We start from the raw sequence: 27,291 nt of genomic DNA on the forward strand, positions 1-27,291 counted from the left end.
AGTTAAAGTAAAGTTTAGAATGTCATTCATCATGCCTGTGGCAGATCTTACTGAGGACATTAATGGTAGAATACAGCTGTTGTTGAAGTGAAGTTTTGCTGGAATCTCTAAAGCTATTCTGGAGCAATGCAGGGGAGGGGTGTACAGAGCAGTTATTATTAGGCGAACACTAATGTTTTTGTTCATTCTGTAGATGTTTTAAAACTGCATGCTTTTTTGCTGTTCCACTAAAACATTTTCAGAAACACGAGCTGCTTTCTCCAACAAAGAATCTTATCAAAAGGAGGTGAAGGTTTCTACCTCCCAGAAGGCCACATTGAGCTGTGAAGTTTCTGATGCCAAAACTGAAGTGAAATGGTTCAAGGATGGCAAGCAGTTGAACCCCAGCAAGACTGTCCAAATGGAGTCAAAAGGAAAAAGCCGTCAACTGGTGCTGGAAAATGTGGAGAAGAAGGATGCCGGAGAATATACCTGTGAGGTTGGAAATGAAAAGCTGCTCTTTAAGATTCGGGTGGAAGGTAAAGGCTTTTAATGACTCAGTCAAGCATGCGAGAAAGTTTAATTAACTGAATGCAGTTTCTTATACAGCATATTTAAATTTTGCTCCAGACCTTCAAGCCACCTTTTCCAACAAGGATTCTTATCAGAAGGAAGTCAAAGTAGCAACTTCCCAAAAAGCTACTCTAAGCTGTGAAGTTTCTGATATCAAAACTGAGGTGAAATGGTTCAAGGACGGCAAGCAGTTGAGCTCCAGTAAGACTGTCCACATGGAGTCAAAGGGTAAGACCCGTCAGCTGATTGTGGAGAATGTGGAGAAGAAGGATGCTGGAGAATATACCTGCGAAGCTGGAAATGAAAAGCTGGTCTTTAAGATTAAAGTAGAAGGTAAGATGTTTCAACAAATAAGCATGGAAGAAACAGAGTTTAAATTACTAAATGTAGTTTCAGATACAGCATTTCTAAATTCTTATTTATGCCCCAGACATTCAAGCCATCTTTTCCAACAAGGACTCTTATCAGAAAGAAGTCAAAGTAGCAACTTCCCAAAAAGCTACACTCAGCGGTGAAGTTTCTGATATCAAGACTGAGGTGAAATGGTTCAAGGATGGCAAGCAGTTGAGCTCCAGTAAGACTGTCCACATGGAGTCTAAGGGTAAGACCCGTCAGCTGATTGTGGAGAATGTGGAGAAGAAGGATGCTGGAGAATATACCTGTGAAGCTGTAAATGAAAAGCTGGTCTTTAAGATTCGGGTAGAAGGTAAGAGGTTTCAACAACCAAGTCAAACATGGAAGTAACAGAGTTCAAATTACTAAATGTAGTTTCAGATACAGCATTTTAAATTTTTTATTTGTGCCTCAGACATTCAAGCCACCTTTTCTGACAAGGAATCTTATCAGAAGGAAGTCAAAGTAGCAACTTCCCAAAAAGCTACACTAAGCTGTGAAGTTTCTGATATCAAGACTGAGGTGAAATGGTTTAAGGATGGCAAGCAGTTAAGCTCCAGTAAGACTGTCCACATGGAGTCAAAGGGCAAGACCCGTCAGCTAATCGTGGAGAATGTAGAGAAGAAGGATGCTGGAGAATATACCTGTGAAGCTGGAAATGAAAAACTGTCCTTTAAGATTAAGGTAGAAGGTAAGAACAACATGCCATTGCTTTGCCTTATTTTATTTACATTTACATTTAGCCGACGCTTTTATCCAAAGGGACTTACAAATGAGCACAAGGAAGCAATTTACACAACTATAAGAGCAACAATGAATAAGTGCTATAGGCAAGTTTCAGGTCTGTACAGTCTAAGAAGGAAAGTATTAGTAATATTTTAGTAATTTTTTTTGTAATTTTTTTGTAAAATTTATTTTTATTTTTATTAATTTTTTTTGAGTTCAGTTAGTGGTATATCCAGAGAGGCAATTGGGATTAGGAGATTTGGAAGTGAAGTGGAGACTAAGTAGTTGAGTTTTTAGTCGTTTCTTGAAAACAGCGAGTGACTCTGCCGTTCTGATGCAGTTAGGGAGTTCATTCCACCAACTGGGCAGATTGAACGTGAGCGTTCGCGAAAGTGATTTCTTCCCTCTTTGGGATGGAACCACGAGGCGGCGTTCATTCACAGAACGCAAATTTCTGGAGGGCACATAGATCTGCAGAAGTGAGAGCAGATAAGGAGGAGATTACGGTGACTCAATCAAACAAGGCCAGAGTAATGTGTACAAAAAAACTGAATGCAGTTTCTGATGCTACATTCCTAAATGTTGATTTCTGCAACAGACATTCAAGCCCCAATCTTCAACAAGGACTCCTATCAAAAAGAAGTAAAGGTTTCAGCCACCCAAAAAACCACACTGAGCTGCGAAGTTTCCGACATCAAGACTGAAGTGAAATGGTTTAAGGATGGCAAGCAGCTGAGCTCCAGTAAGACTGTTCACATGGAGTCCAAGGGCAAGACCCGTCAGCTTGTGGTAGAGAATGTAGAGAAGAAGGATGCTGGAGAATATACATGTGAAGCTGGAAATGAGAAACTTGCATTCAAAATTCAGGTGGCAGGTATGAAAACATTCTGATGTTTGTCTGTTGATGCTCTGATTCAATTTAAAACTTTCTTCCTTATAAAAAATATATTACAAATGTAATAAACTATTATGTTTTTTTTTTTTTAAAGAAAGCAAATTTTACATTAAAATCAGAACCATTTGAAATAAGAATTTCATTTAAACAAAAGTCTAAAATGTCATGGCCTCTAGTCAAAAATCATACTATGAGATTTTATTTATGTGCCTACACATCTTACTATAAATAGTTTTCTCCAATAAATGATACAGTACATTTAAAGCAAGCAATATTTGATGGCTTTTTCAGTGACACAGAATAAAAAACAAATTTTATACTTCAGTGCCCTTTTTTCTGGATTGGTGTACAGTTTATAATTTATTTCCGACATTCTCAAGCATACAGTTTTTGCAGTATATGTTGTATGTCATTTTGAATGACATTTATTTACTCAAAGAATGCTTTTTTTCTTAAACTGTCCAAAGCTCAACCAGACATTCAAGCTGCGTTTATCAACAAGGACTCCTATCAAAAAGAAGTAAAGGTTTCAGCCACCCAGAAAGCCACACTAAACTGTGAAGTTTCTGATACCAAGACCGAAGTGAAATGGTTTAAGGATGGCAAACAATTGAGCTCTAGTAAGACTGTCCACACGGAGACGAAGGGCAAGACCCGTCAGCTAATCTTGGAGAATGTGGAGAAGAAGGATGCTGGAGAATATACCTGTGAAGTTGGAAATGAGAAACTTACATTTAAAGTTCAGGTGACAGGTATGGAAAAAATCCTAGTGTTTGTAGCAATTTATGTCTTTAACTTTATGCAATATGTATACTTAAATATATTGTATTTCTAATATTGGATCCATGTTGAACTATGTCTTCCCAACTAGACATTCAAGCTGCCTTTACCAACAAGGACTCCTATCAAAAAGAAGTCAAAGTAACAACTTCCGAAAAAGCCAATCTAAGCTGTGAAGTTTCTGACCTCAAGACTGAGGTGAAATGGTTCAAGGATGGCAAGCAGTTGAGCTCCAGTAAGACTGTCCACATGGAGTCAAAGGGCAAGACCCGTCAGCTAATCTTGGATAATGTGGAGAAAAAGGATGCTGGAGAATATATCTGTGAAGCTGGAAATGAAAAACTGGTCTTTAAGATTATAGTGACAGGTATGACAAATTTGGACCCTATATTTTGGCTCGGCGCATTTGGTCATTAGTGTTTGCTCTTCGCAAGATGAAATAATATATTCACAACTTGGAGTAAAATTATTTTATGACAATCTTGACAGTCTAAGCTGCTATGAAAATTGCATTGACAGTTGTCCTATTCAGGGTGATATCTTATTATTGAATTTCTTCATGAATAGGCAAACTAAACTGGTTGATTGAAATAAACTAATTTTACCTTTTCTTTAGAGCCCAAAGCTGCCTTCACCAACAAAGACTCTTATCAGAAAGAAGTAAAGGTTTCAGCTTCCCATAAAGCCACATTAAGCTGCGAAGTTTCTGACCTCAAGACTGAGGTGAAATGGTTCAAAGATGGCAAACAATTAATCTCTAGTAAGACTGTACACATGGAGTCAAAGGGCAAGACCCGTCAGCTTGTATTGGAGAATGCAGAGAAGAAGGATGCTGGAGAATATACATGTGAAGCTGGAAATGAAAAACTGGTCTTTAAGATTCAGGTGGAAGGTAAGACTTTCTTGGACCTTCATAGTCTACAAACTTCTGTCTTGCTCCAGAACATTTAGTGAATATTTCTTGATTTGTCCCCAGATGTTGCAACTAAATTCCAGAAGGCATCTATGACAAAAGAAACTGTGATGTTTGAATCAGCAGAAAAAGTTATTTTAAAAACTGAGGTTATGTCAGAGAGTTGTAGTGTCAAGTGGTTCAAGGATGGAGTGGAACTAAAAGATGGATCAAAGTATGAGATGAAACAGGAGTGTCGTTCACGCATCCTAATTGTTAAGTCCTCAGAATCCAAAGACACTGGAACTTATTCCTGTCAGTCAGCTGATGACAAGGTGGATTTCAAGGTTCAGGTCAAAGGTAAATGCTCATCTGCAGTTACAAAGCAAGAAGTATAAGTTGTTAAATTTCCCAGAAGTCTAATTTTACATTTTTTTAAAATATTTTTGAATACAGTTGAAATCATACAATTATATATTTACAACTAGTTTAAATGCACCAAAATGTAATTGATCACAAACAAAATGTAATTAAAATATTCCTCTTATTTAAATGACCACAGAGGCACCGTTCAAATTTGTGGGTCCCCTTCAGCCAGTGTCTGCAGTACTAGAAAGTACCATGACACTTTCATGTAGCCTTAACAAAGCCACAGGTAATATCCTTTGGAAACATAATGGCAAGGAAGTTAAACCAGGTGGCAGATTCAGCATCCGCACTGATGGGACCAACTGCATATTGACCGTCTCCGCTGTGGCTCAGGAGGATGAAGGAGAATACAGCTGTGAGTGTAAAGACGACAAAACCTCCACTAAAGTCACCATCAAAGGTAAAAACTGTTCGTGACAAGCTATCAATTTAAGCTTGTTATAAGTAATAATAATAGATAGTGTCAATTACCACTTTAATCCCCCACAGCGCCACGTCTGGTGCGGTTCACCACCAAGCTGAACAATGTTGTTGCAAATGAAGGCAAAGATGCTATCTTCAAATGCTCAATCACACCACCTGATGTGAGCGTAAGATGGCTGCGTAATGATGTTCCCATAATGGCCAGTCCCAAATTTAAGATTGCTCAAGGGGGAAGCAGCCACTCCCTCACCATCACAGCTGTCACTCAGGAGGATGCAGGGGAGATCAGTGTTGATGCAGAGGGCAAAGTGAGCAAAGCCACACTTCAAGTACAACGTAAGGATAACTGTAAATCATAATGCAACAAATAAGCACACAGACAACCTGTTTCTCAGTACAGATATATCAATGCCTTGCAGAACTTCCTGTCACCTTCACTAAGAAGCTTGCAGATGTGACTGTGCAGGAACAGAACACAGTTCGACTGGAAGTGGAGCTGAGCAAGCCCTCAAAAGATGTGAAGTGGATGAAGAACGGTGTGGTACTGCAGCAAGGAGGAAATCTAGAGATTCACGTTGATGGTGCCAAGCAGATTTTGGTGCTCAAGAGTGTGGCTTATGCTGACAGAGGCCATTACTCATGTGAAACCCTAGATGACAAGACCCAGGCCAAACTTTCAGTAGAGAGTATGGCTTCTCTTTTATGTTACACTTTTTGCAATGATGCATAATTTATGACCAGGGCTTAACATTAACTTTTTTGACCACCAGCCAATGTGGCTAGTAGTTTTCCAACATTACTAGCCACTCGCCATTTTCACTAGCCACAATTTTATTGTTGGGAAAATATATTTTATACACATAAATATGACTTTGACATGCTAAAATTACTTGATTTAGAGTTTGCATTATCTCTACATGCCTCCTTATTCATTTCACTTTTTGTGTGTCGTGTATGAGCTTGCTCAATAATAATGAGCAAATGGGTCAGGGTTTCATATATTACAATTAGTTTTCATAATTTTCAGAGCTCAAAATTAAGGATTTACCCAATTTATCTCTGACCACACCATAAATAAACAGTTAATTATTTCTTAGCCACACATTTTAAATGTGTAAACATGCAAAATATAGCTGAATACTATACTTTTTATTTAACAAAACATATACACAGTCTCATGCCCTGGCTAAAGGTAAAAAAAAAAAGATAATTAAACCATATTAATGCAAAAGAAAGCAGATAAACATACTGTGTGATCATGAAAGGATGATCACACACGCATGGTTAATGATAGACCCATAAATAATTTTTTCGAAGAATGGTTAAACCGAAAGCAACTGGCGCTGCTTACAATAAGTCAACTCTGGAACTCTGTAAAGCAGCAAGACTGTAGCCTGTAGGTGCATGTTCATCACTTTTTGTTCAGTCTATTTGAAAGAGAATCGATCGCATCGGTTGTGTTTCTAGACACAGTTGCTTCACAAAAGGAAACGGGAGTGCGCACGCGTTATAAACAGTCGCGCGTATCACCTCAGCTGTTAGCGCGAGTGATAGTCCTCTCATCCGGTATTCACCTGCTTTTCTCGCGCGAAGTTGCGAACGCAATTATTTTTGTCAGTCGTGTTGCTTCTCGATCGCCTGTGCATGCATATTGGACCATCCTTATTGTCGAACCCTGTTTTTAAGAATTATTATCTGGGAAAATTATTTTCAACCAGCCAAAGTGGCTAGTGGGAGTGTTTGTCTTACCGCCGAAATCTACCCGCATTTGGCCGGTGTTAATGTAAAGCCCTGTTTATGATTATATGTAACCTGGTTAATAAAATTACCATGACAGTCATTAACAAAACTGCTCAAAGTATTGTGCATTTCCAAAGGTATTTTGTCTGTGGATTTTCATTCAATTTTTTTTACCATTTAGTTAAGAAGATTCAGGTAGTAAAAGGCCTCAAAGAGATGAAAGTTCAAGAAAAAGAGACTGTCACTATGGAGGTGGAGCTCAGCAAGGCTGATGTAGAAGGTTCCTGGAGCAAAGATGGAATGAAGTTGAAGTCAGGACCCAATATCATTATAACATCATTGGGAAACAAGCACTGCTTGACTATGTCCCAGCTAAAGATAAGTGATGGTGGAGCTATTACCTTTCAAGCTGAAGATGTCCATACTTCTGGCAAACTAATTGTTACAGGTGAGTGTGTGTTTTTGAGTTCTTGATGTTTAAGCCAAAGATAAGGGTTTAATTCAGTATGTTTAGGTTTAATCTGTCATAAATTATATGATGTTTAGCATTTTAACATGCTGTTATAACTATTTGTGTGTGTTGTATGTACAGAGCCTGCTGCAAAGATCCTCAAACCTCTACGAGACATCAGTTCGCCTGAAAAAGAGAAGGTCACTTTTGAATGTGAGGTGTCAAGAGCAAATGCAGAAGTCAAGTGGTTTAAGGTATTGCAATTTGATTTAAAATCATTAAAAATATATATAAATTATGTAGTCTCATATGAGTGCAGTAAAATAAATTAGTAAATATGAGACAAGTGAAAGAATATACAGTGTTTCCTCTAGGAATTTTTCTACATGTGGAGTTATTTCATTGACAAATGTCGTGGGCTCAGTATTAAGTCGAGATCGCATTCATGTAATAGCCTACGAGCATGTCAATCTCTGCTTGAGCGCCGATTTTCTCTGTTCGTGCACAAAACTTCTTGCGCGCCCTCAAATATACGCTGCTCAAGCGCAGATTTTCTTGCTCGCCCTTAAATAAACACGACTGAAGTGTGATTTAGTGCGTTTATGTACCGGATATGTCTCCAGCATTTATTAGATTTGCTAGGAATATTTATGAATGTCTCCGATAGACTTGCGGAGCGGACCGCGGCATTAATGCGTTCTGACCGTAAAGTGAAACGGCTATAAACTCCAGCAAGATAAAGTCATTATATGCAGAGCCAGAGACCTTTATCTATAAATAAAGTATAATTATGGAAGCTGTGTTCATCATAACTGAAAGCTACGCCGTGTTTGCTGGTCTCACGCATCACGCACCTGTCAGTCAGTCAGTCAAATCAGCATGTCACCTTAAACAGGGTCTCTCCAGATATCATAATGTCAAATTTAAGACCTTTTAAGACCTTTTTAAGACCATTAAGTATTAAATTTAAGACCTATATCGCAATATCAAAAACACACGAGAGAAAATGTAAAAGCACAAAATTAGGGGTAAAATAAAGTTATTTAAATTTCGCTCTCTCGCATTACAGCACTCCCGACTTATAAAACTGCGCTTGCGACATTTGTCAGTGAAATAACGGCATACTCTGCCAGCCGAAATCATGTCGCGCGCACTCAAAGCGAACTTCCACAAACACAGCGATGACCTCTCATTCGCCGCGCGCACTGAGTTTAATAACAGAAAGCTGATTGGCTATTGCAAGTTGACTTTTTTGTAGTTGTAATACCGCAAATTACAATTGGACCTGTGAAATAATGAACTACAACACCCCAAAAACCTAGCAACAACAACAAAAAGAATTTAAATGAGCATTAGATGTAGTGTTACATGGACATCGCAAAAATAATACCTGTGCAAAAATATTTAAGACCTAGAACAGCAAATTTAAGACTTTTTAAAGCCATAAATTTTGATTTTTTAATTAAAGACTTTTTAATACTTTTTAAGACCCCGCGGGGACCCTGTTAAAGGGTTAAACAGAACGCACAGCACTACTACGGTCACAGAAAAGTTTGCGCTGTAATTATTCACTTACCTTTTCTCACGTTTTCGGTGTGATTTTAACCCGCTATTTTAAAAAACGATCGAATAATTTGAATAAGAAGCTGTAATGTAGCCGTGGCGGGATAAATTTTGGTGTGGCGCTCCGCCATGGAAGAATGAATGTAGCGGAAACCATGACACATGTCAATGTATTATAATTGCTCCATCAGGATGATGAGGAACTGAAGCCAGGAAAGAAATACGGCATCCATTCCCAGGCCAACAAGCGCACACTTCTCATCCAAAAGTGTGCCTATGAGGACCAGGGCCTGTACATATGTAGAACAACAGATGACAATACTTCAGCCCAGCTCACTGTGCATGGTAAAACAAATGACGTTGAGTGGTACATTTAAACATTACTATAATGTTTTCGAGGTGTCATTTAATGTTTGTACTTGAATTCTTGCAGCAAGAGATATTAAAATAGTGAAGCAGCTACAAGACGTGGAGGTGACAGAGAAAGAGAGTGCATCATTTGTCTGCGAGGTTTCTCATGATGAGGTGGAGGCTCAGTGGCACAAAGGAGATGCCAAACTTAAAGCTGGAGAGAACATAAAAATGAGGCAGGAGGGTGAGTTGAACTGAATGGAATGTGATGGGTATATCTTTTTGAAAGCTTTGGTGAACGTACAGAAATCCATCTAGTGCAGGTTCAAACACAAGCAGAACAATATGGCAAAACATGGGCGTGAGGATTTACGTTCACCCGAAATGTCTCTCTGAAAAACAGAACAATCTTTTCCTGTTTATTTTATATGAGCACTAACGCCTAAGGTCACAAATCAAAGCTCATTTAAAACTTGCTGTTTTAGGCAGAACATATGTTCTACTCTTCAAATCGGTAAAGGCTGAGGATGCGGGTGAAATCAAGTTCACGGCTGAGAAGGCCTCTTCAACTGCTAAACTGAAGGTTAAAGGTTTGTAGAGCTATGTCTGTCAAATCTGCATGCGTTTTGCATCAGACTAATGAACTACAGCCTGGGCTGTGTAGTATGTCTAATGTTTTCTAACAATCTGTAGATTCCCTAAGCCTCCCTTATAATCATTACAGAACTGCCTGTCAGATTTGTGAAGAAACTGAGAGACAAAATTGCCATGTACAAGCACCGCGCTTACTTAGAGTGTCAGGTGTCACGGGCCAATGCTAAAGTCACATGGTACAAGAACAAGTCGGAGATCAAACCCACCAAAAAGCATGAGATCACCAGTGAGGACATCTACAGGAAGCTCACCATTACCGACGTGGACTCTGATGATGAAGACACGTACATTTGTGATGCCATTGATGATAAGACTTCATGTCAGCTACTAGTAGAGGGTAAAAACCTTTTCAGTTATAGTTCAATTTATTGGAGCGAAAGTACAACAAAATTCATGAAATACAACTATGCAAATTAAACAAAAACAGCTTTAAAACTCACTATAATTGCACGATTTTACTTAATTTATAACAGTTTGGAGATCAGTTTTTGACTGATCTGCAACAGACAAGTATGAGCCCTGTATGTAATTTTAATCATGTTTTTAAAGAATGATATATATATATATATATATATATATATATATATATATATATATATATATATATATATATATATATATATATATATATATATATATACATACATACATACATATATATATATATATATATATATATATATATATATATATATATATATATGTGGTATGTGTATGTATGTATATATATATATATATATATATATATATATATATATATATATATATACATACATACATACATACATACATACATACATACTCGGGATGCAACAATACAGTTAGCCTACGGTTCAAAACACATCTCGGATTGTATAAAAAAAAATTTAACTCTAAAATTTCACTGCTAGCCTTTGTACAAACTGGGGAACACATTTATTCCTACATTTTGAAAATAAACATACAAGTAAAGTTAATAAACATAAATTGACCATTTCAAATAAACATATTTGTACTTAAGTAAACATAAATAAACCATCTTAATTGTCTTGGTGCTAAAAAAAGTGCTAGATGGTAGCCTGTAACGCGGATCGAGTGCTTTTATAAGATGACAAAAGCCCGCATCTCCAATAACCGAAAACGGCTGGAAATCTTTAGCAATAATGAACACCCCCACTGCCTTTGTTATTTTTATGTGCATCTCGGAACCAGTTGGGTATGTTTGCTGGAAGGATTCAGTGAGGGATTGTTGATTTTAGGAGGACTTCATTACCTTCTCTGCTATCCTGCCTTCAGACAGTGATATTTGCTGGGTGATGGCGCTGCAGATGTGCAGTCATGGTTATAATGCCTGCACACAGTTATTTTTTGTTCACAGTTTTTTCTTTCATTGGCATTATACTCAATGGCAAAACCGAAATGTCAGCACACCTTAGATATGAAAGTCACCGGCGCTTCCTCGTACTGTTGCCTCACTTCACCGCCGCTCGCCATGTTAAAGTGTGGAATGGTTAAGCGCCCCCTAACTTTAGAGCATAGTGATTGGATATTTACTTTCGGGGAGGAGTTTCCTCATCTCAGCTCGTAGACTTACAGGCACACAAAAACAGTCAATTCGGGGAGATATAAAACGCACATAAATTATTCAAGCGTAAAACCACGAAAACCGCAATTCACAAGTGCGTATTGAACCGTGGAGGTCGTACCGAATGGTTTAATATTATATTGAGAATTGTGGCATCCCTTATATATATATATATATATATATATATATATATATATATATATATATATATATATATATATATATATATATATATATATATATATACATACAATTTGGTTTTCATAAAAGGGTCAAACTAATACTTGTTTTCAGTATTAAGTTTGTAGTTTTCTTCAATTTTAAGTTTTTGCTATAACAAATATTTGACAGCACTATTACATCTCATTTCAACTTTCAGAGCAGGCTATCAGCATAGTACGGGAGCTGAATACTGTTGAGGTTACGGAGCCATTTGCTGCCCACTTTGAGGTGGAAGTCAGCGTGGAGACAGTCAAGCCAGTGAAGTGGACATTGAATGGAGAACAGCTAAAGGAGAGTGCTGATATTGAGATGGAGAAAGAGGGCACCATGCATCGTCTCACGTTTAAGAAGACTAAAGCCTCAATGTCAGGCCCAGTACAGTTTACCGCTGGAAAGAGCAAATCAATGGCTGAGCTCAAAGTGAAAGGTAAGGGACTTGGTTTTTCCAGGAAGTAAGGCTACGTTCACACTGCGAGGCTTAGTGCTCAAATCTGATTTTTTTCTCAGATCTGATTTTTTTGCATGGCTGTTCACACTGCTCTTATAAATGTGGCCAATATCAGATTTGCAGTGTGGACAGATCATGGTCCTAAACTGACCCGCATACGCAAAAGTGCATTACGGAGAGCACAAAATGTCTAATTATCTGCACACATGTGTGCTGCATGAGTAAGCACGTTGTCAGATCATGCTTATATGATTATTACCCTTTTCACAGACAACCACCGTGGTGTAATTCATGAACTGTAAATGATTGCTCTACTACTATTAATGTGTATTTCGGCATTTGAGACCTAAAATAAGTCTCCTGTGATTAAAAAAAAACACTGATCGTTTGTGATTTATGACAAGCGCTGTGCGTGGCGCTCTGACCACCGGTGTAGCGGACTCATCAAGGGATAATGAGCAGCCGCAGACTGAACTGTGAAGGCGGAGTTGGTTTATCTCCGTTTGCGGAGTTATTTAATGTTACTTCGTTATAAACAGCAGACACGTGCAGCAGGGTGGTTTAGGTGCTCGAGCATCAACCCTTTTTTTTTTCTCTCAGAGAGAAAGTTCTTCCTCATTTGCACCCGAATCACCTATCTGCAACACCCACGACGCTTTTCGGCTTCGCGATCAACCCGTGCCTCAATCGTTAACCAGATTAGTCAACAAGCACCATTTATGCCTTCAAAATCTTTTTCAACATGAACAACCAACTTTCTGTGCTGCTGTAATCACCCTGTGTGCTGTTCTACTGTGCTGCTGAGGGGTAGTTGATGTCTGCAGCACAGATTGATGACGCATGTCACCCAAAGATTACGTAAAAGTCACATGAAATCCGACATGACCGTTCACACTGCGGTTGCATTGCAGAACATCAGATCTGAGTCTGATTTAAGACCACATATGAAAGTGGAACAGATCTTACCTGATAAGATCAGATTCCATGCGGTTTGGGTTGTCATCACCTGAGTCACATGAGGGGGAAAAAAATCAGATTCGGGCCACATTTACCTGCAGTGTGAACGTAGCCTTATTTTCATTGAAGGGTGCTGTAGTTGACAACATTTCCAGGGCTCAACAATAAGGACTGCCCGATGGCCCGGGGCCAGCTTGAGAGACACTCGGGACAGTAGACAAGATCGTTACTTGCCCGATTGGGCCAGTGCTGCACAGTCACTAAAGTTTAATTTGCCTATGACAGTGCAACCATTTGTCAATTGTGTAGAATCGAGAAATGGTTTGTGCTTTCAAGCCTTTAAATGCTACCCTCTCTGTGATGTCATAAACACCATATTGCTTTTCAGTTTCTCTTATCTGATTGGATATTGGGAACATGTATCTGGTTATTTTTGTCTGTAACTTAGTAACAACCAGTACATCGAAGAGACAGCAACATGGCGGCAACATCAAATTATGAGGCTAATGTCTTGGAAGCAGACATTTATGTGGGTACAACAGGTTAAAATGAAGCGGGGTTTGGCACAGTTTGTCGTCAGTTTGGCAAAGCAGCCACCTTTTGTTAAATCATTTAGAACTGCAATAAAATACCTGCATGTTTTCCATAGTGCACTTTTTGTTTCCATAACACTTTGAATTATTAACCAGTATATGAAAATCAGAGATGTATAAAGTACTAGAGACCCATACTTAAGTAAAAGTACAAGTGCTCTATCAAAAAGTGACTTGAGTAGAAGTAGAAGTGCTCTTTAAGCACCATACTTAAGTGGAAGTACTAAAGTATTCAACATTTTTAGTACTTAAGTATTGCAAGTAGTTTATTTCAAAATTTACTACTCAAGTACTGAAAGTAAAAGTACAAGTATTGTGTAATGTAGTTATTAAAGAAGGCAGTCAAAAGACATCATATTGTTTTGTTTATTTTAAATATCTTTGGGGCACTTGATTAAGCAGAATGAAAAGAAACATGGCTTACGATACTGTTTTTCTCTGTAAATAGTTTCTATGGTACAAGAACTCACATCGTCAGGCTCTTTTACCAGAAAATCACTTCACTGATGAGATAATTCAGCATGTTCATTCATACTCTCTCTCTCTTTTACACACACATACACACACACACACGCACACACACACACACACACCTAAATGTACACTCTCACACATTCATACACTCTCACACACAGTTCTCTCACTATCTCTCTCTCTCTCTCTCTCACACACACACACACACACACACAAACACACACACACACACACATTTTTGTGAATTGTGGGGACATTACATAGGTTACAATTGTTTTTATACTCTACAAACTATACTTTTGAATGCTCTAACCCCAAATCCAATCTCTAAACCCAACCCTTACTGGAAATTATGTGTAGTTTTACTTTCTGAAAATAAAAAAAAATATTTAGTGTGATTGAATTTTATACATCTCCTCCTAACATCTGTGTAATACCGATGTTGTTATACATATACATGGGCGCACACACACACAAACACGAAAATACACTCTTTTACACTCTCTCTCTCTCTTACACACACACAGACGCACACACAGGTACAATCACACTGTTTCTCTCTTACATGCATTATTCACTCACACACACTCACACTTTGGTAGTTTTGAAGTTTGATTGGTTAATACCACAATAAACAGGAGTTATGTCTTCTGGAAGCAGTCGTGAAACTAAACTAAACAAGCAAACTAAATCCTGTTGCACTAGTTCACTTGATTTTGATTTTATTGTAAAAAAAAAAGGAAACCAGGAAAGCGTGTATAGTACTGTGTTAAAAGAAAATCTAAAATACTTTATGGCTTATGCCTATGGTTTAGTATTAATTTTTTTAATTTTGATTATGTTTTTAATTAAATTGGTCTTGCACTTCATATGTTCTGTAGTATATTTATTAATTCTGGTACTTTTACCATAAACCAACATCTTAACCAGTTGGTAGAGGCTGATATTTTAGAAATTATGGGATGTGTTGAGAAAAAAATGCATTGACTGTGTTAAATAGCGACATTATGAGTTAAGAAATGCAATAAAAAAAATCTATTGCTTTTGTCTTGGTGTGACAGTTAAAGGGTTTTTTGTAATACAATTTTGTTCTTTAATACAGCAGTCAGATATATGAACTGTACTCTTAATTTGACCTGCTTAAAGAAAGCACTCTTTCTGAATGTATCAAACAAAACTCATGCACAGAAGACAGCATGAGCATTTACAGCTAATAAACTCATGTCAATATTATACCGCCTGCTTTTTGAGCGCTGACAGGCGAGGTCTTATGATGATTGGTTATTGGTGATTATCTTCATCTGCTCAAGAGAAAGGGCTTTAGAAATGAACCGCTGTTCACCCATGGCGGGAAGAATACGCGGTTATCACAGGTAATAGACACAGTGGAGAAAACTTGAACATCAGGCACGCTCGTGTCTGGATGGATTGACAGCTTTAACAGCCAAGAAAAGAGGGAAAGTTACCTTACAAACAGGCCAGCGGGTCAAATGTCCAAAGTGAGAAAGAGAGAGGCAGAGGTGAAGTTTTACAACATTTCTCCCTAATAGTAAATTAGCGGCTCGTGTGCCGCCTTCACTCGCGCCTCCGTCCTCCGCCATAGTATTGCGACATCGCGCATAGGAGATAAATGACGTCATCACGTAATCACCGGTTATGACCTATTACTGAACTGATATCGATCCTTTTGACACCCCTAGTAACGAGTAACGATGCAGCACATAAAAAATCTATCGGAGTAAAAGTATTAAACTCATGGAAAATATGTACTTAAGTAAAAGTGGAAGTAGGAGAAAAAAATAATACTCCAGTAAAGTACAGATACTGCCTTTTAGTACTTAAGTACAGTAGTGAAGTAGTTCTACTTCGTTACTATACATCTCTGATGAAAATACATTAAACACAGTAACTTCTAAATTTACAGACATTAGCCCCTTTCACACATACAGACCTTTCCGGAAAATAGCCGGCAATTTTCCGGAAAGGTTGTATGTGTGAACAGGTCCTTTTTGAAAATACTGGTAAATTCGTTCTGGCTATTTTCCGGAAAGAGAAGTTGTAACATTACCGGCAATTTGCCGGAATGCTGCGCTGTGTGAATGCAAAGGGAAGATTGCCGTAATAAGCGCGTGCACGTCTAGAACGTGCTGACGTGAGACGTCTGCTTTAGCCAATCACAACAGTCAGACGCATTTACTTCCGCGCGGTTTGTGAGAATAAAAGCCTTTGAATATTTTTTCCAGACACATTTAGCTGCTAGAAGTTAGTCAGATCACGTTTATATGTTCTTCTTAATGCCAACTGTGTAAATAATCATCGATGAGATGCTTATGATAAGCCGTTGTTTGTTTACCTTCAAGCTTTGCGTGTGCCTGTGAAACAGCCTGTGAGCGCCTGCACACGCACATATTATGAACATCTCGACATGCGAAAGTGATCCTGCGAAAGTTGTTCACAATATTGATCATCTACAGAGTTTGTAATTTAGTCAAATGTTTACAAATACAAGCGCAGCCGTTTAAAGCTCATTTGTGGTGAATGATGTCAGAATTTACCGGTATTTTGGAATGGATGTGTGAATGCTCTTTTCCGGAAAATTTCCGGAACGTCCTCGTCTGTGTGAACAGCGCTTTTTTGAACATACCGGTAAAGTCGTTCCGGAAATCTTCCAGATATTTACCGGTATCACTGTGTGAAAGGGGCTAATGTTTTGACGCATTATTTAAAGTATGTGTCTAAGAAATAGCTATTAACTTGTTGTTTTTTTTTTGGTGGGACCAGAGAAAATTTTGGCAGGGCAAGTAAAAATCTGACCTACTGGCCCGACCGGTCCAGTCGAAAAAATCCTTAGCGTTGAAACCTGATTTCTGTTTAATTGTCACTATTTATATTACGCCACAGAGCGTCCTATTGAAGTCCTGGAGCCTCTCAAAGATGCATCAGCCAAGGAAAAGACTTCCACCACACTGTCCTGCAAGTTCTCTGCCCCACCAAAAGAAGTGAATTGGTTTAAGGGTCAAACAGCTTTGGAGGCTTCTAGCAAGTACAGCATGAAGCAAAAGGATGCCAGTGTTCAGCTGATCATACAAGCTTTGAATGCAGAGGACTCTGGAGAGTATCGTTGTCAGGCTGGTGTCTGTGAGAGCAAAGCTGTTCTCAAAGTAGAAGGTAAAGTCTTCATCAGGACATTGAAGCATGTTGTTACAAACTGCATGAACTTTATACATCCAACCCAATGCTGTGTGCAAGAGCTTGGCTTTGATTGTGGCAAACATTTATTATATAGCTACAGGTGGTGAAACAAAAGGCGTACTGGTCATGCTTTTTGATTTTGTTTCCTGACATGCATAGTGCGTAAAATCCAGATCACTAAACATCTCACAGATGTGGAAGTGGATGAAGATGGCGATGCTTTGTTCACCTGTGAAGTTAATTATGCTGACGAAGAGGTGCAATGGACGCTTAATGATAAGCCACTCTTCAACAATGAGGTCAACACCATAACCCATGTGGATAAGACCCATACGCTTTCCCTCAAGAACTTAGCACCTGAGGATGGTGGGAAGGTATCATTCAGTATAAGGGATGTTAAAGAAACAGTCTGCTTAAAGGTCAAAGGTGAGGTCAAATGAGTTACTAACTGTTTTAAAGAAATGCTTTGCATGTATGACTAAAACAAGACTTTGGTTTACTTTTTTTGACCTCCAGAAAAGAAAGCCATCTTCCTGAAGTTGCTGGATGATGTAGTCGCAGAGGAGAAGGGTACAGTTACACTTAAGTGTGAAGCCTCAAAGCCTAGAGTTGCCCCTGTGTGGCGTAAGGAAAGTACAGCTCTGTCGGCAGGCAAAAAGTATGAGCTCCTGCATGATGGTAAGTCCTTGGGACTGAGTATCCATGACATCACACAAGCTGACGCCGGAGAGTACAGCTGCGATCTTGGCACAGATCTCTGCAAGTCTAAGGTCACCGTTAGAGGTATGCCAACAAACTATCATATTACTGATGTTGTGCAAAGACTCAGTAGTGAAAGCAGGTTAAGATAATTCTATGATATTTTTGCTCTTGACTCCAGATATCCACATTGGGATTACTAAGCGAATTAAATCAATCGAGGCCAAAGCAGGCGAGAACTGCACATTTGAATGTATTTTGTCCCGGGAAAGCTCAGAACAGTGCACCTGGAGCCTAAAAGGCCAACCTATCAGTGATGGAGGCCGTTTCCAGATAAACAGCAAAGGACGCAAATATACATTAATAATCAAAGCAGTCTCAGCTTCTGATTCCGGTGAAGTGGTCTTCTCTATTCAAGATTTGAGTTCAAAAGCAACACTTTCTGTTGAAGGTGAGAAAGCAAGACACACAATGGAAACTTGAACAACAAAAAAAACTAAGTGTTACACAAATCAAAGTGAAGTTTATTCATAAACTAATTTTGAAGATCACATGCTTATGATTGACACGGCTGGCCCCGAGTCAAGCTAATGTACGAACCACCAATCAGACTATTCCTAACCCAGTATAAATAACCAAACATCTTACCTTTAGTCATCTTCGTCTTGAAGAATCCCCCCTTCCACCCCTTCTCCTCCTCTTTTCTACAGGGCAGCACGGCGGCCCAGTGGCTAGCACTGCGGCCTCACAGCAAAAAAAGCCTCTGGCTTGGGTATCCACCCAACCGGACAGCATTTTCGTGTGGAGTTCATGTTCTCCCCGTGCTTGCGTGGGTTTTCCCCGGGTCCTCCGGTTTCCTTCCACACTCCCAAAAACATGAGACTTAAGTAAATTGACTAAACCAAATTAGCAGCAAATTCAATTCTGTCAGCAACACATCACCTTAGCAATCCTTACGTAGCAGGAGGGGGGAGGGGGGTTCTCACGATCTACCCGAGCTCAAACTCCCCTCTCGTCCTGCAACGGGAGGGAGCTCCGGGCTCGAGGATCTTATGAGCTCGGGGCTCTCTCCCGGGACAGCATGCCAAACTAGCTTATTACCAATCATCAGCTAAGTGTGAACTCTTGAAAAAAGGTTTTGCATAATTATGGCATATCTTGATTTTTGGGATGTAGGTGAAGCTCCAAGCATATCTAAAGAGCTTCAGGGCGTCAGTGCTAAAATTGGTGAAGATGCCACATTTACCTGTGAGCTTTCTCAATCTGGACTGGAAGTAAAGTGGTCCAAGGATGGCAAGTCTATCAGAAAGAGCCAGAAATATGAAATCAGCCAGGAGCAGACGCTTGTAAAGCTGACTATCCGCAATGTCACTGATAAAGACTCTGGAGAATACAGCTGTGAGGTCACAGGTGGTCCAACCTCCAAGGCTAAGCTGGAGATCAAAGGCAAGCATATTAAACCTAATGGTTTTAGATTATTTCATTATATTCAGAAATATATAATGCATCCAATACAAAAAAATTCACATATACCTAAAGAGAAGATATGTTTATGTTTAGCAGATCTGGCCAACAAATTCATTTGTGAGTTAAAGGATGCCACTGCAGATGAAAATAGTGATGTGTCCTTTGAATGCGAGACTGCTCAACCTGCCACTAAAGTCACTTGGTTGAAAGGAACAAAGGAGATCAAGGCCGGAGGAAGATATGAGCTGACACAGAAGGGAGCTATCCTCATCCTCAAAGTGAAGGATCTAGAGAAGAGTGACAGCGAGGTTTACACCTGTGACATTGGTTCTACAAAGACTACAGCCAAACTGACAGTGAAAGGTAGGAACATGTTTCTATTAAGGGAAGAATTCCTTCAGAACTCTTTCTTTCTTTGTGTTCATTGCAATGTGTTGGCTTAGCTAGACTATAATAAATTGAAGGAACACACGTCTTATGGTATTTAGGCCCAATCCCAATTCTATTTTTGTACCCATACCCCTTTCCCAGAGTGTGAAGGGGAAAGGCTTCAAAATTTACCCCTAAGAAACGGGACACCACTACAACACCTGCACACGTAATCGCAATCTCTTACTACGTATGACATTGATGATCACGACTGCTGTAGTTATTTCAGTTGCGTTATATTTTGGTATTGATCTTTAGAAAATCACTGAAGGTATATGTCATGTTATTATTATGATATAATGTGGCAATAAGATCGTAACAGTACCGTGCATTTTCACTGTGGCCATATTCATCTATGTAAATGTAACGGAGGCCAGCTAGTGTGTGCTGTGCAGGTAAACCTCACTCCTCTGACCTCTAAAGGTGCTCTAGCGACAGACGCTAGAGGCCATGGTTTTTAGCCTCCTTGTTAAGGCTGATTTATACATATGCGTCAAACGCCGGCGTATGCTACAGCGCTGACGCATAGCCCTTTGCCGTGGCCATCGGCGTCGCTGACGTGCACCTCTCAAAAATTGTAACTACATGTCGCAACGACGCATAGCGCAAGCTCTGTGATTGGTCGGCTTGGTAGCGCTGACGAGTCTGGGCGGGACCGAGAGCCGCGCGAATGGCGTGAGCGATTGTTTACAACTGTGGAGTCCCGTGAAGGAGCTCCGGATGGAAAGTTTTGTTTTGTGTTTACCTCATAGTTAAAGTTGTTGCACGTCCGCCGGTTTCTGCCTCAAAATGAGCGAGTTTGAGCCACTTGTGCATCCCGGAAGTGTTCAGGAAAAGCAAGAAAGCAGCGAAGAAACTCGACACAGAGGAACATTTACACCTTAACTGCCAGCTAGCGTTTCGGAAGTGTTAATGCAGACCAACAGAGACAGCGCGCAGAAGTATAAATGCACAGCCACGCGCGTCACTTGACGCAGAAGTATAAATCAGGCTTTAGAGCAACCGACCCCCATGCGGAAGGTCGCCGGTTCAATACCAGCTCTGAGCGGGTTGGGTGGTGTAGAACCGGTGGGGTTACATAAACACAGGAAAACATCATTAACATTTTACCAGACACTGCAAAAAGCTCATACCCAGCCACTAGGCTTTTCTGAAGGGGATTCAAGTGTCAGAATGTTGTGGGACTGTGATACAGGAGTTATTATTAGGGATTATAGATGGCGAAATTTAGCGTTTTTTTATTTTAGCATTTTTTTAAAGCATGATGGTAAAACACAAACGCCGTAATGAATGTATTCAAATGTGTGGTGGATTGTTGTAAAAATTCATAATAATGACAGAAAAAAACTAATTTGTGCATCACCTTATTTCCATGAGCAGCCATTTTCCCATTGTAGCTGGTGTATTCTGGAAAATTTTCTTACCCCTTGGTTTTGCATGTGGTCCTGAAAAATCTTTGTTTCGAGGGCTGTCTAGCCCTTCCATTTAGCCTTACGTCTTCAAGCTAAAGAGAATTGTGACATCCCTAGCCCTTCACGGGAATGCACAAAATGAGGGGTAGAAGTAAGGGCTAAGGGGTAGAATTGGGATTGGGCCTTAGTCTTGAAGTTTTTGATGGATTGACTAGTATTTTTTTCATGTTTACATTGCTTGTTTCAATGCATTATTGTTCACTGACAGAGAAAATTATCTCATTGGTGTGTATAACAAGGTTAAGATTGGTACATCAGAATCCCTACTAAGCTCATGTGTAGCAATGGTACTGATGTCAGATGTCATTTAGATCTCTAGAAAGTCACTTTGTTAAAGATAGGGTTAGTTCTTCATTTGTGTTATTGCTGAAATTGTTATTACGTGTGGTTTTTATTTCATTAATTTACAAGAAACCAAAGTGCTGTTTTTATGAGTTTACACTTTTAACCATCGAGCATTTGCATGTATCCTGAATCCTTGCCTAAATCATCTGTAATATTAGTTTATTTAGCTTTTTTTAAAGATCAGAACAGTTTTTATAAAGTTGTGACAATTCCAGTGTTTGTCAGTATTGTTTAATATTTTAGAAGTGGCACATCTGCTTTTGTGCTGTGTTGGTTTGTGAGGTTCTGTTGGTCTTGTCTGGGCTTTGTGTGTATTAATGTAGTTCTAGTGCATTCATGTGATTAATGATCATTGTGCCTTGTAATTATGTTTTACGTTTTGATGTAAAACTACACAGAGCATCATTATAACAAGCTAATTCCTTCATCGTCTCAACCAAGCAATCCTCCATCGTGTCTTTTGGACGTTAAAACTGTGAAGAATCATTTTAAATATATGATACTTGTTCAATCTCCAGTGCTACCTGCCACGTTCAAGGAACAGATGAAGAACCAACAGGTCACAGAAGGTGAGAAAGTCTTACTTTCCTGTATGCTTTCCAAACCTGGCTGCCAAGTGCAATGGAAGAAGGGAACTGAATGTCTAAAAAATGGGGGAAGATACCAGATAATGCAGAGGGACACCATCTTTGAGCTACAGATTTCAGAATTAGCGGTTGTAGACAGTGGAGAATATTCTTGTGAATGTGGAAATGAGAAAACTACAGCAAACCTTGTTGTCAGTGGTATGCATAAAACCTTATTCATTTACATGCATATATTTGTTGATTTAGACTCAGTGCATGTGCAGTCAAGTTCACATCTACTCAATCCAAGTTATTAATTCACACATTTATGTCTTCACACAATCGATCTTCAGCATTACCGGTGGTCTTCAAACATGAGCTACAAAGCCAAGAGTGCGAAGGAGGAGACACTGTTACTCTTAATTGTGAACTCTCAAAACCTGGAGTACCTGTTGTCTGGAAGAAAGGGACACAGGTGCTTCATTCTGGGGAAAAATACCTCATCAAGCAAGATGGGGCTAATGTTGAATTGAAGATTGCTGACCTCAAACTTGAAGATGGAGGGCAATACACATGTTTGTGTGGGGACAAGAAGACTACAGCAAACATTAAGATCAAGGGTATGAAATTCAATCAATCTTAGGAATGTGAATGTCTTCTTTGCCATATTTTATTTATTTCTATAGGTTTACTTGTATAAATAACTAATAGGTAGACTTTACTAATTAAACAAATCTACTAATCTTGCTTTGTAAGATGTTATGTGGCGTTATGAATGCTTTTTCTTATATCAGGGGTGTCTATACTCGGTTCTGGAGAGCTGGTGCCCTGTAAAATTCAGTTCCAACCCCAATCAGACACACCTGGGCTAGCTATTCAAGCTCTTACTAGGCTTTCTAAAAACATCCATGCAGGTGTGTTGAGACAAGTTGGAGCTAAAATCTGCAGGACACCGGCCCTCCAGGACCGAGTTTGGACACCCCTGTCTTATATTGTCTATTCTTGTCTTTGGATGTTTTTAATTTGTTTTTTTTTCATGTTGGGCTTTTAGATATCTGTTTAGAGTAGAAGTACATCATACTAACAAACCATTTAAATGCCAATTGCTTCTTAGCGCTGAACTTCAAACGAGAACTACATGACATGAAGTGTCAAGAGGCAGACAGTGTTACTCTTCAATGTGAGCTTTCCAAACCAGGAGTTCCAGTGGTTTGGAGGAAAGGAACACAGGTCATCCATTCTGGAGAGAAATACCACATCAAGCAAGTTGGCTCTACTTTTGAGCTGAAGATCAATGATTTAAAACTTGAAGATGCTGGAGTCTATAGTTGTGATTGTGGCTTTAACAAGACTTCATCTACCATTACAGTCAATGGTAGGAAAGACGTACTGAATGTACAAAGCATTAAATCAACATATTATTTTGCCAAGAATGGAAAGACTTCTCTTCAGTCTAGTTCTTTAAGATTGTCTTGATGTGTTTGTGTAACATGGTTCCAACATCTCTTCGTGGTCTTTTAGCATTACCAGTGGTCTTCACACATGAGCTGCAGAACTTGGAGTGTGATGAAGGTGGCAGTGCTACTTTGTCCTGCGAGCTTTCCAAACCTGGTGTCCCTGTGCAATGGAAAAAAGGAAGCCATATTATCCTGTCTGGAGGAAAGTACACAATCAAGCAGATAGCTTCCAAGGTGGAGCTGAAGATCGCTGATCTAAAATGTGAAGATGAAGGAGAGTACACATGTGTATGTGGAGACAAGACAACCACAGCAACAATGAAGATCAAGGGTATGAATCATTCTTAATCTTAAGTTTAATTCTAATTATTCTGCACTACTCTGACAACCTTATTGTAAACTTATTGAAGTGTTTTTTGTGTTGTTAGGAGGTTTGTGTATATGTTTGTTGCATTTGTTATATTTTCAGTGAGATCATACAGTTGAGTTGAAAAGCAATGGCTGTATGCAATTGTTCATTTCAGGTGTTTTCATACAATTACAATGTTACTAATGATATAAACTTACACTTTTGGTAGGAAAACATAATTATTCTGGAATTGACTAAATATAGCTTTCAGATAACTTGTATCCTGCTGCAGCTCTGCCTGCTGTGCTGTAATACTATATAGTCTGACAGACATCTGTTTTGATGTTGCCTCAGTTTTTGTCGTCATTGCTGTTTCTTTAAAGGGCCATGAAACCCCCTCGTTTCAGTAGGGTGTTTTCACACCTCTACTTTGGAAAAAGTCAGCAAAGTGGGCGTGTCCAGCTCTGTTTAGGGGGGAGTGTCGGAGGAACTAAAGTGGGAGGGTATGGGAGTGTCTATTTGGGCACGCGCGAGTTTCAGAGTCAAAATACACACACAGGAGAAAGTGATGGTGTTTACATGGACATCTGTAGTCGAATTATTTGCCAAATTATTAAACGGTGGACTTTAACTGCAGTTTGGCTCTTTCATTCAGGGAATTCATTCATGTCCCTCGCGACAAACGAGATATTTGATTCGAGGATCTGCTCTAAGCGTGTTTTTTTCATGCAATGTTTGATACCGCACGGCGAATGAGAGAAAAAAAACCTCCGCATTTCCCGGAAACTTAGATGCACATGGCAGGTTGCGTCAGAAAGCCGCGTGTGTTATTCCGGTCACTAAACCCTACACGAGGTTAAAGTTTGGTTGTGGTGCTAACATGTTTACACTCGGTGCAATAGTTAACTTAGTTCGATACGAACAAACTAAATAAACAAAGAGCACTGGTCGCTCACTTACCAAATCTGTAGAGACAGGACAATCACCAACAACTAGAGCCGCATCTTTATGAAGAGAAGACTACAAGCAAATCCAGATCTCAGCATTTGCAGATGAAAACAGCTCTCAGGTAAACAATAATCCTCCTTAGACACGTAAGTTATTGTTGTCGAGCGTCGCGTACACTGTTAATCCACACGTGACTCCAGATGAGCTCTCACAGAGAGAAAATGAAAACAAAACTTAACTCCAGCAAACTATAAAAGCAACACTTCACGCTTGTTTTGCCAACACAACGTGGCGTCTCTGTCGTGTAAACACTGTGACAGAAATGAATATTAATGAAGTTGCACAATAGAGCACGCTGATTGGTTTGAACCAAGCCTTACTCATGCATTAATGCATCACACTGTAAGACGTAATAAGACACACTCTGGCTCAGACGTCCAGTCTGCACGCTGGAATACAACGCTATTATGTCATGGCCGTGACGCAGCTTCAAAAATTCGTTTCAAACAGGAAGTACGAATTTGCTTGAAATAACGCAAAAACAATCAATTTACACTTTTTAGTGAAATATAGGTGTCCTAATAGTGTTTTTAGCAGTGTGGGACACATATACGACTGTCAACAGCTCAAAAAATGTGTTTTGGTGTTTCGTGACCCTTTAAGCTAGTAGTCTCGATTTCAGTGCAGTTCATATGTAGAACAGAATAAGGATAAAAGGCTTCATATGATTTTACATGTAATGCTTTATTTCTGATGTGAATGTGCTTTGAGCCATGGTTTTATGCATTCTTTGACATACCAATTGTTTGTGATTCTATCTGAAAAAATATATACATATTTTGATGCAGTTTTGAAGGCCCAAACACCTTCGTATGAATTGGGACATCAAAAGCAGTCTACTGAGAAGGGGGCATCAGTCGCTAGTATGAAGTTCAAGAGTTCACACTTATCTGATGATTGATAATAAAGCTAGTTTGGCGTGCTGTCCCGGGAGAGAGCTCTGAGCTTAAAAGATCCTTGAGCCCTGGGCTCCCTCCCGTTGCAAGGCGAGAGGGGAGTTTGAGCTCAGGTAGATCTCGATGACTCCCCCTCTTGCTTGTTGTAGCTGTTGTCAGATATGGATGCTGAAAGGTGTACTCAGAGTTTAGCTAAAGCATTTGGATTAATTGTTTAGGGTGCTTGTTTTTGAACTGTGGGAGGAAACCGGAGGACCCGGGGAAAACCCACGCGACCACGGGGAGAACGAGCAAACTCCGCACAGAAATGCCGTCTGGTTTGGAAAGGAATTAAACCAGGGGCATTCTTGCTGTGAGGCAACAGCGCTAATCGCCGGCCACCGTGACGCCCGTTTGAAAGGAGGGAAAGTAGGGTTGGGTGGGGGGGTGGGGGGGTTCTTCAAGACGAAGATATTGAGATGAGAAAAGTCTGGTTATTTATAGTGAGTTAAGGATCGTCTTATAGGATAATCAGTCATTAGCTAAAGTTGGAACAGCTGTGAACAATCATGAGCACGTGATCCTCTCGAAATGTGTTTATAAGTAAACTTCACTAAAAGTACTGATTGTCTGTGCTTTATGCTTTCTTGTTCATCACTCTCATTTGGACAAGCTAAACTGTCTGAAATCAGTCAGGCTTTAGGTGCTTTGATTTAATGGTTGTTTTCTTTTTAAATAGCTTTTGATTCCGAATGTTTGCTTGTTCTGCTCTATATTTGCCACTATAGTTAAACACAGCTGGCACAGGCATTGCTACTTGAGTTTTATGATCTTCATGGTTTTGCCCAAGAGCCACAGTTTACACAAATGTGTCTTTTTTCATAGCACTAAAGTTCCTAAGTCCTTCAGCTATTGCTGAAACAGACTCCCAGAGGCAGAAGAAAGACAAACAAGCAGAGCTCAGTGGTATGAAACTGATGTGCATTTCCTGTCTATCATGTACTGTGGAATATGTTATGTGCTGATGGAAATGTGAATCCCGTTCTTGTGAATGGAATGGCATGAGGCCATGCATTTGTTTTCGCATTACAACATGTGCACTCTGTTTTGGTGTATTTTGTTGCTAATCAAAGACAATCTACTACATTTAAACATCTTGCTTAAGCACCCGACTTGCTTCAGATGTACTCTTCAAGCGTTTTTTATTTTTAAGAAGTATTGCTTGCACTGCACATTTACGATCTAACAAAATGTTTTGTTTTATACCGATAGTATTTACGTAAGGGAAAATTAAAGTGCATTTCCCAGAGATGGGTTGCAGCTGG

At 39.4% G+C, this 27,291-nt stretch overlaps 1 protein-coding gene across 50 annotated transcripts in view; it reads left to right on the forward strand.

The window, feature by feature from the left end:
- Nucleotides 1–27,291, forward strand: part of obscnb (obscurin, cytoskeletal calmodulin and titin-interacting RhoGEF b) — a 104,086-nt gene that overhangs the window by 10,785 nt on the left and 66,010 nt on the right. For 15 of the 50 annotated variants that reach the window (XM_087309904.1, XM_087309910.1, XM_087309912.1 and 12 more), the window contains exons 10-34: nucleotides 243–518; nucleotides 610–885; nucleotides 983–1,258; nucleotides 1,361–1,636; nucleotides 2,270–2,545; nucleotides 3,034–3,318; nucleotides 3,438–3,713; nucleotides 3,963–4,238; nucleotides 4,323–4,598; nucleotides 4,801–5,067; nucleotides 5,157–5,426; nucleotides 5,510–5,776; nucleotides 7,012–7,278; nucleotides 7,423–7,535; nucleotides 9,036–9,189; nucleotides 9,278–9,439; nucleotides 9,681–9,785; nucleotides 9,920–10,186; nucleotides 11,793–12,062; nucleotides 17,009–17,275; nucleotides 17,459–17,725; nucleotides 17,816–18,082; nucleotides 18,180–18,449; nucleotides 19,175–19,444; nucleotides 19,562–19,828. In XM_087309904.1, the coding sequence (XP_087166030.1) occupies nucleotides 243–518; nucleotides 610–885; nucleotides 983–1,258; nucleotides 1,361–1,636; nucleotides 2,270–2,545; nucleotides 3,034–3,318; nucleotides 3,438–3,713; nucleotides 3,963–4,238; nucleotides 4,323–4,598; nucleotides 4,801–5,067; nucleotides 5,157–5,426; nucleotides 5,510–5,776; nucleotides 7,012–7,278; nucleotides 7,423–7,535; nucleotides 9,036–9,189; nucleotides 9,278–9,439; nucleotides 9,681–9,785; nucleotides 9,920–10,186; nucleotides 11,793–12,062; nucleotides 17,009–17,275; nucleotides 17,459–17,725; nucleotides 17,816–18,082; nucleotides 18,180–18,449; nucleotides 19,175–19,444; nucleotides 19,562–19,828 (6,243 nt within the window). Of the gene's footprint in view, nucleotides 1–242; nucleotides 519–609; nucleotides 886–982; nucleotides 1,259–1,360; nucleotides 1,637–2,269; nucleotides 2,546–3,033; nucleotides 3,319–3,437; nucleotides 3,714–3,962; nucleotides 4,239–4,322; nucleotides 4,599–4,800; nucleotides 5,068–5,156; nucleotides 5,427–5,509; nucleotides 5,777–7,011; nucleotides 7,279–7,422; nucleotides 7,536–9,035; nucleotides 9,190–9,277; nucleotides 9,440–9,680; nucleotides 9,786–9,919; nucleotides 10,187–11,792; nucleotides 12,063–17,008; nucleotides 17,276–17,458; nucleotides 17,726–17,815; nucleotides 18,083–18,179; nucleotides 18,450–19,174; nucleotides 19,445–19,561; nucleotides 19,829–22,229; nucleotides 22,497–22,630; nucleotides 22,898–23,391; nucleotides 23,653–23,798; nucleotides 24,066–26,851; nucleotides 26,933–27,291 lie in introns of all 50 variants that reach the window. The other 35 variants (XM_087309897.1, XM_087309900.1, XM_087309902.1 and 32 more) reach the window with 10 other exon arrangements.

This window comes from Danio rerio, chromosome 24 (assembly GCF_052040795.2).
Source record: "Danio rerio strain M-AB ecotype USA chromosome 24, GRCz13ab, whole genome shotgun sequence".
Taxonomy (NCBI): domain Eukaryota; kingdom Metazoa; phylum Chordata; class Actinopteri; order Cypriniformes; family Danionidae; genus Danio; species Danio rerio.